At 38.3% G+C, this 19,783-nt stretch overlaps 1 protein-coding gene and 1 pseudogene across 3 annotated transcripts in view; both read right to left on the bottom strand.

Annotated features, from left to right (window-relative positions):
- The window catches only part of Hace1 (HECT domain and ankyrin repeat containing E3 ubiquitin protein ligase 1), a 106,201-nt gene that overhangs the window by 6,457 nt on the left and 79,961 nt on the right, over nt 1–19,783 (bottom strand). For all 3 annotated transcript variants that reach the window (XM_028775807.1, XM_028775808.1, XM_028775809.1), the window contains 3 exons: nt 14,087–14,218; nt 6,585–6,683; nt 6,236–6,306 (listed from right to left, as the gene is read on the bottom strand). In XM_028775807.1, the coding sequence (XP_028631640.1) occupies nt 6,236–6,306; nt 6,585–6,683; nt 14,087–14,218 (302 nt within the window). The remainder of the gene's footprint in view (nt 1–6,235; nt 6,307–6,584; nt 6,684–14,086; nt 14,219–19,783) is intronic.
- On the bottom strand, nt 17,613–18,656 carry LOC114627909 (annotated as a pseudogene).

Raw genomic sequence — 19,783 nt, forward strand, 5'->3', positions numbered from 1 at the left:
CTAATGGAATTTCACAGGCTATACAAGCCACACTTAAGGTATATCCCATACCCAGCTCAATGGTATTTGTAGGTTCTTTCTCTTATGTTATCAGGTCTTACAGTTTCCAGTTTTGCTTTTATGGATTTTCTGTGTGTGGAAATGAGAATGTCTCTGTGCCTATGTGTGTTTCTTGTACCTTTCCTTTGGCACTTTGTCTTTCTGTTTACTAGTTTTGTCCTATTTCAGTTATTTTTTATCTTATATTCTTTCTTTTTTAGATGCCCCTTTGTTCTCTAATGAGAGAAATAAAAGGTGTGGATTTGGGTAGGTGGGTAGGATCTAGGGAGAGCTGGGGAAAGGAAACTATAATTAGAAAACATTGTTTTAAAAAAACTATTTTCAATTTAAAAAAAAAATACAGTAAAAGTCTGTGGCTCAGTGGTAATATACTTGGTCTAGCACACATGAGGCCTGAGGTTCAATCTCGAGTCATTCAGAAAACAAAAACTCTGAATCTTTTTAATAAATCACAAATGCATGAGGGTAACGAAACAAACAAACAAAAACAAAACAAAAATTCATCACCAAAAACAAAGGCCAGGAATATATCTACTTGTAAAATTTATTAGTCTATATATTCACACTTTTATCTATAAAATTAACAAAGAGACCAGGAATAAAAAGTTATATTACCCTAATTATTTATTGAGGCAAAATTTTGACTATGACTTCATTAAGACAAGATGGAATGTAAGTGCTGTCACCAACCCTTCCACAAACCATACCATAATATTTCAGTATCTGGATAAACAATCTTATGTCCTTCACATAACTGAAAGACAAGTTAAACAAACAAACAAACAAACAAACAAACAAACAAACCAACCAGGCTGAGGAAGCAGCTCAGTGCAGGACTCTCTTCCTAGCACACAGGAGTCCTGAATTTAATCTTTGCATACATGAGTAAATAAGCATCAAAAGATCTCCCGCTGCTAACAGCTAAGCTGACATCGTCTTTAGGCTTTACTGCATGAAGCAGCTCTGAAGCCCTACCACTCTGTACACCATGCAACTGTAGTTAAGGCTCAGATTTACTCAGTTAACTCCGTGCACTAGAAAACATCAAATTTCCACACCTCCACCTGCAATTGCAGATCTGCACACTGATCCCCACCCCACCTACCAGAAGGCCTACTTCCACTGGGACACACAGGTGAGACGCCCAGGCCCCAATCCCACAGCTGTAAGGACCCTACCAAACCCAGCAGCGTTGAGGTCTACTTCACCCTACAGGAGCTCCATCTTTCTTCCAGCCTACACTTCTACCTTCAATCCAGAATGAGCACACCTATCCACACCCCACAGCTCTGCCTGCCTCCTGGGAGGCATGCTCCAACCCGGGACACCCAGGAATTATCAGGCTAGCTAATACCAGAGATAACCAATGACGAAAGACAAGTTCAAGAATATAATCAACAGAAGCCAGTGCAATAAGACAACATGAGAACCCAGCTCTTCTAGTACAAGCAGCCCTGGATATCCTAACCCACCTACGAGTATCACTGTGATCGCAACTCTCATCTCATGAAGATGATAGAGGCCTTTAAAGAGGGTATAAATAACCCTCTTAAAGAAATAAAAAATAAAACAAAAATCAAAACACAATCAAACTGGTAAAAGCCCTTAAAGAGGAAACAAATAAATCCCTTAAAGAAATACAGGAAAATACAAGCAAAAAGTAAAGAGAATTAATAAAATAGTCTAAGACCTAAAAATGGAAATAGAAGCAATAAAGAAAACACAAATGAAGGCAACCATGGAGATGGAATACCTAGGAAAGTGAACAGAAACTACAGACACAAGAATCACCAAGTAAAGATAAGACATGAAGAGAGAATCTCAGGAATAGAAGATACTATAAAAGATATTGACACAACAAAGAAAATGCCAAATGTAAAAACTTTCTAACTCAAAACAAACAAAAGAACAAAAACCAATCAACCAACCAAACAAACAAACCTCCAAACCAAAACCAAAACCAAACCAAAAACCAATATGCCTTCTTCTCAGTACCTCACTGCACCTTCTCCAAAACTGAGCATAGATTCAGGCACAAAGCAAGCATCCACACATACAAGAAGATTGAAATAACCCTAGCAAGAATTAAGGCTGGACTTCAACAATACCAGAAACAACAGAAAGCCCACATACTAATGGAAATTGAACAACTCTCTACTCAATGGTCACTTAGTCAGGAAAGAAATAACTATCTTAAAAACTTTTTATAATTCAATGAAAATGAAGGTACAACATACCCAAACTTATAGAACACAATGAAAGCAGTATTAAGAGGAAAGTTCACAGCAATAATTGCCTTCATAAAGAAATTGGAGCGATCTCATAATAGCAACTTAACAGCATACCTGAAAGCTCTAAAACAAAAAGAAACAAACAAAACCAAGAGAAGTAGACGGCAGGAAATAGTCAAACTCAGGGCTGATATCAATCAATTAGAAACAAAGAGAACAATACAAAGAATCAACAAAAGCAAGAGCTGGTTCTTTGAGAAAATCAACGTAATAGATAATCATTAGCCAAAGTAACTAAAAGGCATAGAGACAGTATCCAAACTAACAAAATCAAAAGGGAGACATAACAACAGAAATTGAGAAAATTCAAAAAAATCATTAATCTTACTTCAAAAGCCTGTACTCCACAAAACTTGAAAATCCAAATGAAATGGATGACTTTCTAAACCGATACCACTTACCAAAGTTTAAACATCAGGTAAACTATCTAAACAAACCCAAAACCCTGTAAAAAAGCAGTCATTAAAAGTCTCCCCACCACAAAAAGCCCAGGGCCAGATGGTGTTAGGGCATAATTCTACCAGACTTTCAAAGAAGAACTAATGTCAATACTCCTCAAACTACTACACAAAATAGAAACAGAAGGAACATTGTCAAATTCATCCTATGAGGCCACAGCCACGCTGATACCTAAACCACACAAAGACTCAACAAAGAAAGAATTTCAGACCAATGTCACCTATGAACATCAACACAAACATATTCAATAAAATTCTCACAACTAACTCCAAGAATACATTTATTAAAAATCATTCAACACGATTAAGTAGGCTTCATCCCAGGGATGCAAGGATAGTTCAATATATGAAAATTCATCAATGTAATCTACCACATAAAAAAGCTGAAAGAAAAAAAGAAAAATCACATAATTATCTCATTAGATGCTGAAAAAGCCTTTGATAAAATCCAATACTCCTTCATGTTAAAAGACTTGGAGGGATCAGGGATATAAGGTTAATACCTAAAGCATAATAAAAGCAATACAGCAAGCCAATAGCCAAAATCAAATTAAATGGAGAGAAACTTGAAACAATCCCACTAAAATCAGGGACACGACAAGGCTGCACACCCTGTAATCTATTCAATATAGTACTTGAAGTTTTAGCCAGAGCAATTAGACAACAAAAGGAAGTTAAAGGGATACAAATTGGAAAAGAAAAAGTCAAGGTATCACTATTCCTAGATGATACATACGTTACATAAGCAACCCCCAAAATTCTGTCAAAGAACTCCTATAGCTGATAAACAACTTCAGCAAAGTGGCTGGATATAAAATTAACTCAAAGAAATCAATAGCCCTCTTTTATACAAATGATAAAAGGGCAGAAAAAGTAATTAGGGAAAAAACACCCTTCATAATAGCCACAAATAATATAAAATACCTTGGTGTATCTCTATCCAAGCAAGTGAAAGATCTGTATGACAAGAACTTCACATCCCTGAAAAAAGATCTCAGAAGATGGAAAACTCTCCCATGCTCATGGATCAGCAGGATTAACATAGTGTAAATGGCCATCTCACAAAAAGCAATCTACAGATTCAATCCAATTCTCATCAAAATTCCAACACAATTTCTCACAGACACAGAAAGAGCAATTCTCAACTTCATATGAAAACACAAAGAGCCCAGGATAGCCAAAAAGAATCCTGAACAATAAAAGAACTTCTGGAAAAACCACCGTCTCTGATTTCAAGCTGTACTACAGAGCAATAGCAAAAAAACCTGCATGATGTTGGTACAGAGACAGACAGATTCATCAATGGAATTGAATCAAAGACCCATAAATAAACCCACACACCTAAGGGCACTTGATTTTTGACAAAAAAAGCCAAAACTACACAATAGAAAAAATTAAAATTTGCATATAGAAAATAATAACACAACTGTTAACTGGCTATCTTAAGAGATTGAGAAAGAAGTGATTAGGCTATTTATTTTGTCTGTTTTGGCTTATCTATATAAATTATCTGGCCTTAGAAAATATAATGCTTTTAATTATTTTAATTAAATTATTCAAATCTTTGAACAATTCTTAGCAGTCATGCAGAAAACCAACTTAACAAGGCTTTCTTTCATATCTCCAGTCTATAATCTGATAAGAGTCGCGTCTTACTAATTCATTAAAACCTGATTAGAGAACGGCTTCACCTGGCTTCCTACTTTATATGGCTTAAAGATGGAGCAGGGAACAAACAGATCAGTGTGGTCACCACTGGGTATTGGAGATTACCTACCTAATGGGATCTTTATTTTCTTTCATGTCCTTCATTTTCCAAATTGTCTAAAATTGTTGTATACTACTTGTAAAGTAAGAAAATAATGGTCTCTTTCAAAATATATATGATATATATTCACACTTGTACTGGTTGGTATTTTATTAATCTGATGGTACAACGTTGGGTCATCTGGAAAGAGGGAACTTCAATTGAGAAAATGCCTCCATCAAATTGGCCTGTAGGCAACAAGTCTGTGGGACATTTTCTTGATTAATGACTGACATAAGCAAGCACAGCCCACTGTGGGAGTTGAGGGTAGTCCTGGGCTGTACAGGAGAGCAGGCTAAGCAAGCCATGGAGAGCAAACCAGTAAGCAGCATTCTTCCATGGTCTCTTGGGTACCCTTGATGATAAGACTATAACCAGTAAGCCAAATAAATCTTTTCATCCCCAAGTTGCTTGTTGTCAGTGTTTTATCACAGCAACAGAAAGCAAAATAATGACACTTATAATATTTTTAAATACATAAAAAATAAAGAGAAGTAAATACATTAAGTTGTATGTAATAGCTGCTGCTGATGGAATAGTGGAATAATACTGTTTCCTGACTTTTGGGGGGAAAAAAACCATTACATTCATAATGAAAATAACTGAACTACATTTTCATAAACAGAAAGAAACGAAATTGTATTATAAAGATTTTTGAGATATTTTTCATAAATATAAAAGGGCTTAAGTCAACTAGTTTACTATCATCTATTATATTTGATGTCATATAATTGGAATTCTTAAATACATATAAGTATGTCACACAAATACAGGCTATGAATTTTAACATTTTAAAAATCATTAAGAACTGAAATTTTAATGTTTTAAAAATTAATAAGAACTGGAGAGAAATGCTATGTGCACACAATATGCATATGAGTGTGTGTGTGTTTGCTGAGTGGTTTTATGTCACCTTGACACAAGCTACGGTCATCTGAGAGCAGGGAACTTCCATTAAGAAAATACCTCCTTAGTTTGGGCTGTAGACACACCTGTAGGGTATTTTCTTAGTGACTGATGTGAGAGGGCCCAGCATATTGTGGACGGTGCTATCCTTGTGCTGATGGTCTTGGGTTCTATAAGAAAGCAGGATGAGCAAGCCATAGGACGCAAGCCAGTATGCAGCACCAGCACCCTGTCACGGCCTCTCCATCAGCTCCTGCCTCCAGGTTCCTGCCCTGTGTGAGTTCCTGTCCTGACTTCTTTTAGTGATGGCCACAATGTGGAAGTGTGAGTTAACTAAACCCTTTCCTCCCACACTTGCTTTTTGGTCATTGTAAACAGAAATCGAAATTAAGACGATGTGAAAGACAAAAGATTGTGTGTGTGTGTGTTTGTGTGTGTATGTGTGTGTCCAACCATAGAAACTGAGTGCCTTCACTATTACACCAAACAAAAAAGATAAAAGATATTAAAAATTCAGGTTTACAAAATAAATTAAAGATTTAGCGCTACTATAAATATTTTGTCTTCAACATCTAAATAATCATTTGTTTAATACCTAAAATATGGACAGAGTAATGACGATTCATTTTGGTTGTTTTCTGTTTTTACTGTCTTGGTCATTAGAAATGAAATACAATAAATTCTTTCAATGTTATCATAAAAGCACTTCTTACCTGCCAGTAACAAACTGCAAGAGAAGAACTCTCTCTTCTTGAGTTATGTCTTCCACAACTTCCCAGAACCACTACCAAGAATAATAACAATTTAGCTCACATTTCAGAGCAAATCGTAGACTTATAAGAACTAGAGACCATGCAATATTCATAAAGCACATTTTATTCTCTGAAACTCATTTATCAAAGATGATTTCACAAAAGGCTTTCATATGCAATATCCCCAAAGAAGAATTTATGCAAAATCTTTACTTTGTTAATGGATGTAGACTTCCATCCAATAGAGCTGGAAAGCTTACAAAATTAAATAGCAAACTTAACTTCATTCTAAGCTCCAGAGAGATTTTACCTGAATAACTGGATCTTCCCTTTCATAGCCACTTGTGTATTCTGTATTTTTGATCCAATCATTCACATCAATTTCCGGCATGCCAGAAAGTAGTAGCTCCTTTGAGGAAGAAGAAAAATATTTCATTAATCTTCCTTGGGAAAAAAAAAGCCATTACATTTAAATAGTAAATTTGCCTTAATTAGAAACTAATCCCATGCAAACCTGATTTATGCCTATGACAGTTTCTACATGTCATCAATAATAAGTGCTATTTAAAGAAGAATCCGCCACAGTGACATTTCAAATGTGACATGAGGGGAAGAATCCACTTTGATACAATCTAAAACATAGAAAGGACGGTGCCATCTATATTATAGTAAACATATGTAACAAAGATTTCTATGTACACAATTTGTAAGTATTCCCTCTGGTTCAGTTTATTTTCATTTTAATATGCTTTATAAATGTGTTAAATCCCAATGGGTTATATTCTCAACATGAAAATGACATAAAAGCCTAAGTATTATGCAAATGGAAAGCTCATTAAGAAATAATCGTTTTTTTCTTTATTTTTTTTAAATGATTCAGCCTCATATGAATTCTATTTTGGAGTAATCCAGATAAAGTCAATCTTCTCCGTGGTGGCGGTGGTGGTGGCGGTGGCAGTGGCAGTGAGGACAAAACACTATTCTAGTGGCTCTATCTGCAGTGCGAGGCATGGACCCCAGAGGCCTTGTATATAACTAGGCGAGCACACAACCACTGAGCCACATCGTTAGTCCTCCTAAATACAGGACTGGCTTTTGTCCAAGATTATCAAACACACAAATCTTTATCATGTAACTAAAAGTTACATCAGGAAAGCCAAAATGTTCACTATCAGGTGTTTCAAGGGAAGAGAGAAGGAAAAGCGTGTCTGTATCTCTGAATCAGCACACGCTGCACAGATGGAAACCCTACAGTGAAGTGAAGGAATGATGCATTTCTTTTAACAGGGACTGAGAACATTCTTCAAACTCATGACTTATAAAAACTATTATTAATATGTACCTAACTAGAGCAGCATATACTCTATCAAAAGTAATACTAGGCAATGTCTGAGAACTTTGAGGAATTTTGAAATCTATTCAGTAGGTCAGTACTAGTCTCCATTTTCCGTATTTTCCATATGAAATTGGACTTTCTTCATATACTTCAGGCAAATAATGAAGTACAACTGATCATACACAGAAGCAGATATGAGAATACAGTTTATTTAGCCAGGCATCCTATATCTGCTGTGTCATCTTTCTCATTAGTTTTGTTCTGTTCTGGGATTAGCTTTTATATCCAAATGTCACTTACGTTAACATAATTAAGAAAGCACATCTCCCTTCTAACTTAAATTCAAATACAGGAAATATCCATTGGTACCATAACCCACATAGGCAAAGGCTCTTTTGAAGGAGATCATCCCAAGGTCATGGAATTGAGAACTGTCGGTGTGCGTGTCCCAGTCCTTTCCAGTCTCCTGACTCTGAGTCAGCACCCTGACACTTTCTGCACTCCTCTCTGCAGACTGGCTTTTTTGCTTACTAACTGTAGATAACATTTTGGCCACTAAGAAGCACAGGTCGGGCCAACAGGTAAGGAGACTTCTCTGTTCCCTTGAGGTTTCTGAGCTGTTGTTCTGTAGTGACTAGTCCATAGAGCATCTCCTGACACTTCTCTCTCACACAGGGCCCTTCACTTCAACTCTTCTACCTGAAGTAGGCACAACTCAGGCTTCCTCCTTTAGCCAGATCTTCTTTCTCCTTATAGACACTGCTTTAATAGTCCAGATCTTCTTTCCCCTTATAGACACTGCTTTAATAGTCCAGATCTTCTTTCCCCTTATAGACACTGCTTTAATAGTCCCTTTGTGAAGGCTTCCTTACTTGAACCACCTGAAAACATGATTACCTCTGCCTCCATGCAGAAATTCAGGGCAGCATGTGCCAACCCCCCCTATTTGCGGGGGCTGTTTTTGCTTTACATACTTAATACACATTGGCTATTATTTTATTGTCAGAACATGACCCAGAAGGGAGTTGTATAAGGAGACATCTGACTGCTTGTGAGAAAAATCCAAGAAAACAAGGCAAGAGTCTTATGACCTCAGTTTCTTGTAAAACACAGAATTGTTCTGGGTTTTTAAAATTGTTTACATGGAATGTGTTTTCATGCTCCTTCCAGGTGTAGTGGAAAGGAGTGAGTTGACTTCAGATTATCCATTACAAGTGGCTACTGTTATTTGTTTGTGTGTGTCTATGAAAAAAACATTTGTTTGTCTGCCATGTGTGACTTGCCCTTCTGTTGTGCACTTTATTCATGTCTTACCCCTTAGAGTATAAATTGTCTGATGCGCTGAATAAACATGAAACTTTAGTCCACCTCATTTACAGGCTCCATTCTCCCAGGTCCTACCACCACTAGAGCAGTGACATTTAATGACTTTTTAAAATTCTTATAATAATTAACAAAAAAGTTATTAAGATGAAAAATAACAAAAGAGAAATTCAAAATAAAAAGTACAGATAGCAAAAAAATATCATTAAATTTCAGTAATTTATTTCTTGACATTTGGGGATGAATAAGACAGAGTCTGACTATGTAGCCCTAACTGGCCTTGAATTCACAGAGACGTGCCTGCCTCTGCTTCTAGAGAGCTGGGATTAAAAGGCATGTAGCACCACACCTAGACAATAATTTATTCTTAATACAATAAAAGAACTAAACTTTTTAAGATACAACACAGTATCAGGCACAGTGCCCATACCTGTGATCTCAGCTCTTGAGAGGTGACAGAAGGATGACTTAGGAGTTCAAAGTCACCCTCAGCTACACAGCAAATCTGAAGTCAAGCTGTGCTGTATGAAACTCTACCTCTAAACACAAATACAAAACTACAAACGCGTGTATACTCAGATGCACACATAATATTAACATTATAAAGGTCACACTGATGGAACAAGAATCACAGAACTCAGAATGCCTAGAATCCATATGACTTGGTGTTTTGATACTCCGGCATCATAGACGCAGCACCATATGGGAGGATAACCACTCGGGCATTTGGCATGAGCCTTCTAAGTGTCAGCGTTCACATCTGTCTTAGGGTAACCTTTGCCACTTCCTGAGCTCTCTATCCACAGTAACTGATGACAGGATCCTGAGCTAGTATATGCTTTCTCCTCACTAAAATTCTAGAGTCAAACCTGAGTCCTTAAGTATGTACACAAAATTGTAAAAAGTTTTATTTCTTTTATTTTCAAATATTTTTTATTTTCAAAATAGATAAACTTGCCAAATCCAACATAGCAGGCAACACTCAAGTGTACTTGGCCAAAATCTCAAGAAAATAAGCTGGGAAAAACTAGGGTATGGGAGAGGTATCAGAAAAGCAAGGGACATTCTAAACAGCTAGGGGAAAAAAGCCACACTCAGGGCAGCAGCCAAAAGTAGAAAAGGAAGTAAAATGCTTCCCTTGGGCTGGCCACTTAGCACTGGCAATCAACAGAACAGAAGCATCAGAGTCCCGTGACATCCTAGATCAAGTAGACTGCAGAACATCTTTCCAAACACCGAAGCTTACACGGTCTCAGTAGTCCACATAACTGCCTCTAAGATAGATCATATATTAGGACACGAAGCAAGTCTCAACAAACATACACACACACACACACACACACACACACACACACACACTGAAATAACTTCTTGCATTCTCTCTGATCACAATGGAGAAAAGCTGCAAGGGAAACTACAGAAAATATGCAAACTCATGGACATTAAACAATGCACTACTAAATAATGAATGGGTCACTAAAGTAATCAAGAAACAAAGAAAACACTTCCTAACATTCAAAGAGAATGAACACACAGCATTTCAAAACTTCCAGGATACAATGAAAGCAGTCTTAAGAAAACTCACAGCTATAAATACCTACATTGAGAAGAGAACTTTGGAGAGATCACTGAGGATGCAAAGGCACCTGCCGCCACACCTTAAGGTCCAGTTGGATCCCAGGAGCCCATATGGTAAAAGGAGAGAACTCTCACAAATGCTCTGATCTCTATACGCACACGCGTGTTCACCATAGCAAGCAGACAGACACGCACACATGTATGTACACACACACAATTTTTAAGGTTAAAAATGATAAAAATAAGGTCCCTAATCATAACAGAAATTATTCAAATAGAAGTTTTAAGAATACAAAGAATCAATGAAACAAAGTGTCAGTTCTTTGAAATATAAACAAAATAAAGAAACCTTTGGCAAAACCAAGAGAAGATTCAAGCTGTAAAACTACAGATGAAAAGGAAGCAGTTACCAATAAAATCCAGAAAATCATAGATGTACCTTGAAAACATATACCACTCAATTGGATAATCTAGAAGAAATGGAGAAATTCTAGACACATATGGCATACCAAAGTTAAGATAAGATGAGATAAAGAACATAACAGATTTGTAGCAAGGAAAACGATGAAAGTAGTAATTAAAAATTTTCCAAGTAAAAGAAATGTCTACGCTTAGATGGGCTCACTACAGAATCCTACCATCCTTTAAAGATCTAACACCAACCCCTTCTCCAGTTATTCCATAAAACACGAAAGGGGAGAAGCACTATCAAACTTACTTTACAAAGCTATATTATCCTGATACAAAAACACATAGACACAACAAAGTAAGGAAATGACAAGGGCTAGAGAGAGGTCTCAGCTGGTCAAAGTACCTACTGCCAGGCCTGATAACCTGAATTCAAGTCTGGAACCCAGACAGGTAGGGAGAAAATCAATTTTCACAAATTGTCCTCTGGCCTCTACACTGACGAGTGGCATAAACCTCCTAAGAGTAGCAAGAACTCTAGAGGAAAACATAACCAATTCTGGACTGGGTTTGCCGTCCATGATTCAAGAAGGAATTCACATTTGGTACTACAGACCACTCCCCACCTGTGTGACTGTTTTACTAAACGGATGGGATACGCCCATCACACTGCCTTCTAAGTAACTATGTTTGTGCCCAGGAAATTAGTGCTACTGCCAACTGTAGTCAGAGAAACTTCTTTATGCCTTCATCAACAATGGCTGCAGAGATTCGTGAATGAGTTATTACATGGCTAGCCATAAAGGGAACATCTTTATCACCCCTTCCAGTGCCCAGGGAAACAAGACAAAATGGATAGAAGGTATGTACGAGCCAGAGAATAGAGTCAATAGTGGTGTGGACTGCTTAGCTCTGGGCATGACCTAACTGTCAAACTCATGAAGAGGAATTACTGACTACACAAGACCTGCATATGGCTGGGCCATCTCAAACCTTGTCCCAGAGTGTGGAGGGACTTCTGGAACCAAGCCCACTTCTTCCTTGGAATGTATGCAGTTAGACAACAGGGTGTAGCTACTGATAAAGTACCTATGCACCTGATACAGCCTTAAGAAAATTCAATGGGTCACCAAAAAAAAGGGGTTGGGGAAGATGGAGGGAAAGAAGGGACAGTTGGAAAGAGAAAGAAAATAGAAGTGTGAGGGGGATAAGAAAGGATAATAGGGGTGGGGTGGGGGATATGATCAAAATATACAATGTACATGTATGAAGATAAAATCCATTACTATGCTAATAAGTATTTTCTTTTACAAACAGTTAAAGCTATGATTTTAGCTCTCAGAGAGTAATCATTCTCCATGGGGGACAGGGACTAGAAGAAGACAAAGAATATCTAGAGTGGTAGGGTTTTTATTACTTTATCTGGCTGCTGGTTTGACAGGTTTAATTCACTAACATATATATAATTAAATTAGAAGCATTTATAGTCTATAAATATCAATAAATCATCAAGCAACATTTGTCAATTATTTCTGCTGTTGTAATTTATTTTGTTCATATACAGACACAAAAACTAAAATTCTGTCCTGAATGTCACAAAGCTAATTTAAATGAAGTATAATACATCAAAATCAGGTTCCAGTCATGTATACAAACAATTCTTAACTATTTCTGGGTTTGTTTTGTTTCTGAGACAGAGTTTCTCTATGTAGCCTTTGCTGTCCCGAGGCTCTCTCTGTAAACTAGGATGGCCTCAAACTCACAGAGATTCACCTGCCTCTGCCTCTCAAGTAACTATGTGTTTTTAAATGCTAATGATGACACAAAACTAAAAGAAAAAAGAAAAAAATCTATGCCAGATGAAAACAATAATCTTACAGCTAAAATAAGAAAAAAAAACCTTCAAAACTTAACATTCAATAAAACTGAGGTACAATGAACTTCAAAAATTATATCAACTAGAAAATGTTATTTGTATACTCTGTTACATTTTTCCATTATCTAGAATTGTTTTTAATTATTATTTTTTAAACAAGAAAGCAATTTGGTTTGACTTGAAATTATCCTTCACAGACTCTGTGTTTGCACACTTAGTCCCCAGACTTTTAAAAAATAGTGTTCAGCAGGAGAACGTGGGCAGCTGGGAGCACAGCTTAGCATCACGATAAGGCCTCTGCTTTCAGCTCAACCTGTCACTAATTGTTTCCCTTCCTGGTCTGCCAAGATGTGAGCAAGCATCCTTCATCTTCCTGCTACCTCAGCGAGGAGCAGCCCCCTCTATGCCTTCCCTGCCATAGTGAACTAACTATGTATAACTTCAAACCATGACCCAATTATATACACCTTTCCTCCCTGAAGCTCCCATCTGCCCAGCACTTGTCAAAGAATTAAAAAAAGTAAAATACTGTGTCTTATTAAGGTTTTAGACAGATCAAAAGTCTGAAAATAATTTATTAATGATACAAAAAAAAACAGCCAAAAAATAGACATTAACATAACAGTATAAATTCTGTTAAACCACAGCAGAAGGTAGGCAAACTGAAGGACAAAGTGAAACATTCACTGGGCACTTTCAACAAAGAAAGTAAACTACACAAAGCATAGAAATAGAGAAATATAAAAATTATATACAGCAGATACACACATACTCACATGCACACATATATTAAGACAAAAACCGGAGAAGATACAGAAATACAACAAGAAAAGCCTTTCTTAGTTCTTTAGGTATAGGTATCCTTTACCTCCATGTAACCAAGTTACAAGTTCAGAAACAATGTAGAATACATTGCTTCTGGAAAGACAGGTCTTCTTCCATGTCAAATCCAATAAAAACTTTATTTCATTTTTCGCCATCCTACCTGGACACTTCACTAAGGGAACTATTAATAAGGTTACTCAGTTTAAGAGAAGTAAAGCCACATATCTGCTTATAAATTTCTATGCATAATTCTAAACAATAATGCTTCATTAAAAATATCCCATTCAGTACTCTAGAATTACTACTGCTTTTATTTTCTTATGGTTCTAGGGATGAAGCCTTCTGTGTGCTAAATGTAAGGCAAGCGTTCCACGACTAGGCATCATCCCAGCACTCAAAGCATTTCTGAATGACAACAGATGGAGTTGTGCTCTGGTGTAACAAGAAAGAACATGTTCTTCCTTACCAATTCATACTCGTCGAACAGCTGTATGAGGGAAGGTGGGATGAACATATGAAAACCCTGTAAAAACGCATTGATCTGAGGCTGAATGGCTCTTGTCATCCGGAGTTCAGTAACGAGCTGGACATACTCTGCCTATAAAAAAGAACGTTTTGTGATGGTTACATTTTAAATCTCATACACTGAGGCCACAATGGATGCATCTGTTTCTCAAGTAAGAGACAAACACTTAGAAGTAACCTGGCACCAACACTCACTCCTCAGCAACCCAGTAAACACATGGACTAAGCCATCAAGGCCATATCTCAGCAACCATGACTTCCTACGCGCCATGCACGGGGCATGATGCACACTCTTGTGTGGCTCGGCTCCAGTCTCCCCTCTCTCACACACCCCAGGATTATGGCATATGTGCTTGCTATCCCCATGTGCACCTCTGAACTGCTGTCTCCACAGCACAGGCACAGGCGACTTGAGGTATTACATCACATACATTAAAGTCACAACACTTCCCCTTCCAGACTTCCTGGGAGGGGAAAATAAAATCCAGATATACTTCTACTTCTAGTCCTTAAGGCCCTAATCTGGCCTCAACATTTTTTGCTAACAGTATCCCTTCCCCTTCCGTTTTAATTTCTTTGACCTTATGGCTACTCTCTAAATGCAAGCCTGCTGGCCTCAATGTCTTTAAACTTCCAGGTTTTTTTTTTTTTTTTTTTTTTTTTACCAAAATACTTCAATGGAGTGTATAGTATATCTCTGAAAGCAAAGGCTTTCTTTATCAGCATATATTCCCACATGCAAAAAAAAAAAAAAAAAGAGCTGCTACCTTATGTTCAATAAATGTTAAAAAAACAAATGTATACATCCACCAAAATGCTTTGAATGTGGTTAATTTTACTATAGCCAGTTCAATTCTGAGTTAAAACAGCTTACTTTAAAGTAACACATGCCTCTAATCCCAGCACCTGGAGGCAGAGAGCAGTAGAAATCTGAGTTCAAGACCAGCCTGGTCTACAGGGCAGTTTCCAGGGCTACACAGTGAAGCACTGTCCTAAAAGCCAAAATCAAAGCAAATCAAACAAAAAAGCTTATTTTATCTACTTTTTACATTTTTTTTCTTTGTTTTCTTTTTCTTTTAGGTCTAAGTAGCCTAGGATTTTCTTAAATCTACAATCCTCCTGCCTCAATTTTCTAAACACTCAAATTATAATGCATTTTATTTTAAACCATTTTTTCCTCAGAGGAAGCAGAATCACTTACAATTCAGCAAGTAATAAAAAAAAAAATGTGTTTGATACAAAATTACCATATGTACACACAAACTATCAAATGTTAGGTCATTTATGTGTTTTTTTAAAAAAGGCTTCTAAGTAAGATTTGTTTAAAATTGTGATGCAAATACTATATACACTTCTCACCAACCAGAAATGATTACTCTACACACAAAATAAAGAATGCCTGCTATAATAGTGATTAGGTTTCTGTCGGCTTGACACAAGCCAAAGTCGCCTGGGAAGAGCGAACCTAACTGAGAAAACATGGCATCAGACTGGCCCAGAGGAAGTCTGTAAAGCTTGTACCACCTCTGGGAATGCTGCCCTAGGTTATGTAAGAAGCAGACTGACCAAGCCAGTAAGCAGCATTCCTCTGTGGTCTGCATCAGCTCCTGCCTCAAGCTCCCATTGATTTCTCTCAATGATGGCCTGTGAGGAAAATAAAATAACCCTTTTCCTCTCCAAGTTTCTTTTGGTTTTTACCTCAGTAACAGGAAGCAAACCAGGACATCTACTTTAGTTTCCTTCTTTTTTTTTTGGCACTAATCTAATACTTTCTTTCAAAGGCACCGAGCTAGTATGTTAATACATGACTGAAGACTATGAATTCTCCATAACTCTGAGGCTACAGAAGTGTCAGAGTAGACTGATTCTTCATAATCCTCCTAAAGCACATCTGGCAACATATATAACCTGGCACAAGGAACGCAGCCACTTCTGGTTTCACTCCACCACCATCCCTGACTCCTACTTGCCCACTACTCAAAGTATTACCCAGGAATATTCAAGACTGTATTATACAGGAACTAGTCAGTTACTACCAGTTATATTCAGGTCATTATTTAAGAGTCACGTATGTGTCCCAGACACTCAAACAGTAATAATTACTACATTTCCAGGATTTGAGCTAGAAAAGTATGCACACATACATACCTACCTAACGCCTGCCAGTGACAACAGCAGACCAAGCTATTCCCAGTACACAGACACACAGACAGACAGACAGACACACACACACACACACACACACACAAACTGCACATCCGGATGCAAGTTCTAAGTTACTACTCTAGCACCTGCTTTCTGCCTGATGCCATGATCCCTGTAATGATACATAGACTCCTAAGCCTCTAAAACTAAAAGCAAGCCACCAATTGTTTTCTTCAATAAATTGCCTTGACCACAGAATCTCTTCACAGCAACAGAAAAGAAACTAAAACGTGATCTCAAAAAAAAAAGAAAAAAAGAGGACTACATAACACTAATGACTGGTCTATATTATTATCAGCCATTGCTAATCCTAATCATTACAAAATTCTGTAAGCAACCAAGTAACTAGTTAAATTGTTTTGAGGTCCTTATTACCACAGTATTCCAACCTTAAATAAGATTCACATTCCCAATGAATGTCCCCCTCAATATGAACATATTATCACTTTCAACAAAAGATGTAAATGCAAAATAACTGATAAAATAACTATTTTAGAACTCTAAATAAAACCCATGTGAGAGTAGACGGGGTTACTAGGAGGTGCTCACGTGTGCAGAGCTAAAGAGCATAGAGCTGCATGACAGCACCTTTGCACTCTGTCACTTTCCACGCATCTGAAGGAGTGATCTACTCAGCAGGTGCACTGTTCATATTAAGAACTATGTTTAATGCCTCCAGCTTCTGTTGAAATGTAATCACCTGTTTAGTGAAGACTACGATTTTAGGACTATTGAGTGTAGGTCTTCAGTATAAACTAAACAGTAAATGTGATGCAAGGGGGACACGCCTACAGTAAGAGGGCTCAGAGGGTGAAGGCACTTGTAGCACAGGCCAGACCACCCTGGGAACCACACAGAGGGGGAAGGAGAGAACCAACTCCAAAGTTGTCCTCTGACCTCCACACATGCACCATGGAATGTGCACATTCCTACACACATCATATACACAATAGTAAATAATAGAAAATAATAATAGTAAATTTAATTTTTTAATTCACTAAGCTCATATAGATTTAAAAATACAAGTAGTTTACTATTTTTTATTAATTCAGTTTACAGATTAACAAGATTTGACTCATATTTTTAAAAATTAAGTAAGTTCTTCTTCAATATCATTACTGTTGCACATAGGATAAAGGCCACTGGACTTGAGCTTAGGAGGCTTAGACTTTGATACCATTTTGCCATTCATTCTTTCTCCCTAACCCCAAGGAAACCAAATCATCAATATATGGAAAATTCAGTGCCACCTGGGACCAGGGTCACCGGACCAGATGGAAGGTTGGCCAGTATAGGATGAGGGCTGGAAAGAGGCTGTTCCCAGGTTCAGAAAGAGCTGAAGACATTGCTGAGGGCTGCCCCGTCCCACACTATCAGGGCTCAAGGCTGCAGTCAGCAAAGAGTGCACAATTAAGTACCTAAGCACAGGTGATGTCCAGGCCAGGGCCACATAGTAGCCATCAATGCTGAAGAGCAGCCCTGGGAGCAGACTGAGGATCATCCCCAACTATCTGTTACCACTGCAGGTCAAGAGGAAGAAGGTACTCAGTCCACTACCTTGGCCAGGTATCAGCAAAGAAGCAGGGCCACACCTCCCTTAACACCCACGTCAGCACTGTGTTCACACAGAGGCCCAACACCTCTGGGGAGAACCTTTCCTGAATGTCCAGAGTCATCCCAGTCAGCAATACATACATGATGAAAGCCATGGTGGGGATACACAGGTTAGAAGCATTGGGGCCTTTCTGTGGGGCAGAGGTACATCATGTCTCTACAGCATTTTCTAGTTCTGATGTGTGTAGGCGAAGATCATTAGTCCTAGCTGCTTGGCCACATAGGCTGTGTCCAGCTGGAACCCTCATTTCCCTCCCTGCCCCCCCTGCAAAAAAAAAAAAAAACCCAAACCAAAAAACTTGAATTTGTTCACAGACACAAAACACTGCAACTCTCTGTGCACTATGTCATTCCCTTGGATGCTATGGAGCTGCCATAGGTCATAGCCAATCTGGCCATTGAGTCTCCAAGCAGTGGTTGACACTGAAGCTCCTGGGGCTGGGTACCCTCCTGGTTGGCTGGAATATCCACCATTTGTATCACCAAAAAGTGAAGGGGGGTCTGGAGTTCCCCGGGCCCTATGCTTGGATCTGTGGGCTCCATATCCCGAGTGGTAAGTTGGCTATGACATGGCCAGCTGCCTCGAATTGTGGGTATGGACACCACTGAAACAGCTGCTTCTCTCACCCAGCACTGACCAGAGTTACCCAGTTGCCCAACAAGTCCCGGAGTTGATCGGCTGCAGCCACCATGCTCACAGCATCACACTCTGCTCACCATTCACTCTTTAGGTGTCCATGTGCTTTGTATGTAAGTCCACAAGGAAGATAAAAATATCTCCCAGTGAGTACAACCTCAGCTTCCAATCCTATCATCTATAACTGAACGTGATCTTTTTATGTAAGTTAAAATACATAAAGCTTAATGTTTTCAATTCATAATTATGTGAAACTAACAACATACTTTTTAGACTACTATTCCCCCCTCCCCCAAAAAAAACCATTTTGAATTGTTTTTCACTTAACAAAAATGTTAGTAACAATTCTCTGTATAGGATAGAATACTGCAGTCAAGGAGCTTTAAAATGTGACCATGACTGACAAATAAAGAGCTCAATGCAAGGAACTGGATACTTCCCTTCAAGTTCCGGTAAATATGCCCTTGAGGCCTGCTTTCAATACAGGCTAATGCAATTGCTCTTGGTTTATCTAAGCCCCTACTGCTGAAGATGCTATACACATGGATCACAGGACAGAGAAAGATCAAGTTCATGCTGATTCCTTCTTGCTGGTTAGCTTTCACAAAACTAGAAGGCGCTAAGTAGAAGGTGTTCCTGGAGGACAAGAGGTATTCATAGTCTTTCTCAGCTGTGCGCCTTGCTGCAAACTACAATAATGACCAGCATGACAAAATCTGCTCAGAGGTGCAATACTAGGACAGATGCCATGGGGTGACCAACCACTTTCTGCTGGCAACTAAGGTTCACTCCACAGAAGGAAGCACATGCTGTAAACCTAGCAAAGAGCCCATCCCTAGGGAGTTCCCAGGCCCCACGAGTGGACCTACTTCACTATGTTGTTACAGGGGTACAGTCTCAAACTGCCCTCTAACTTCTGCATCCCTCTCTACCCAGAGACTAGGTCAGCTCTTACACCTCATCAGAGAAACTCCAACCTTTGAGGTGACAGACACAGGTGACTCCTGGAGAATCACTGGCCAGACAGCATAGCCAAAATGGTGAGTTCATGTTCATGAGAGATACTGTCTCTCATGGAAAAATAAGGCAGAACAAGCAAAGCCAGTATTGAGTCGCCTCCTCAGAGACACAGGAAGGATAAAAGTGGCTACCCTCTTAGCCATCCCTAGCTCTTTGAAGATC

This window comes from Grammomys surdaster, unplaced genomic scaffold (genome assembly GCF_004785775.1).
Source record: "Grammomys surdaster isolate TR1022 unplaced genomic scaffold, NIH_TR_1.0 261, whole genome shotgun sequence".
Taxonomy (NCBI): Eukaryota; Metazoa; Chordata; class Mammalia; order Rodentia; family Muridae; genus Grammomys; species Grammomys surdaster.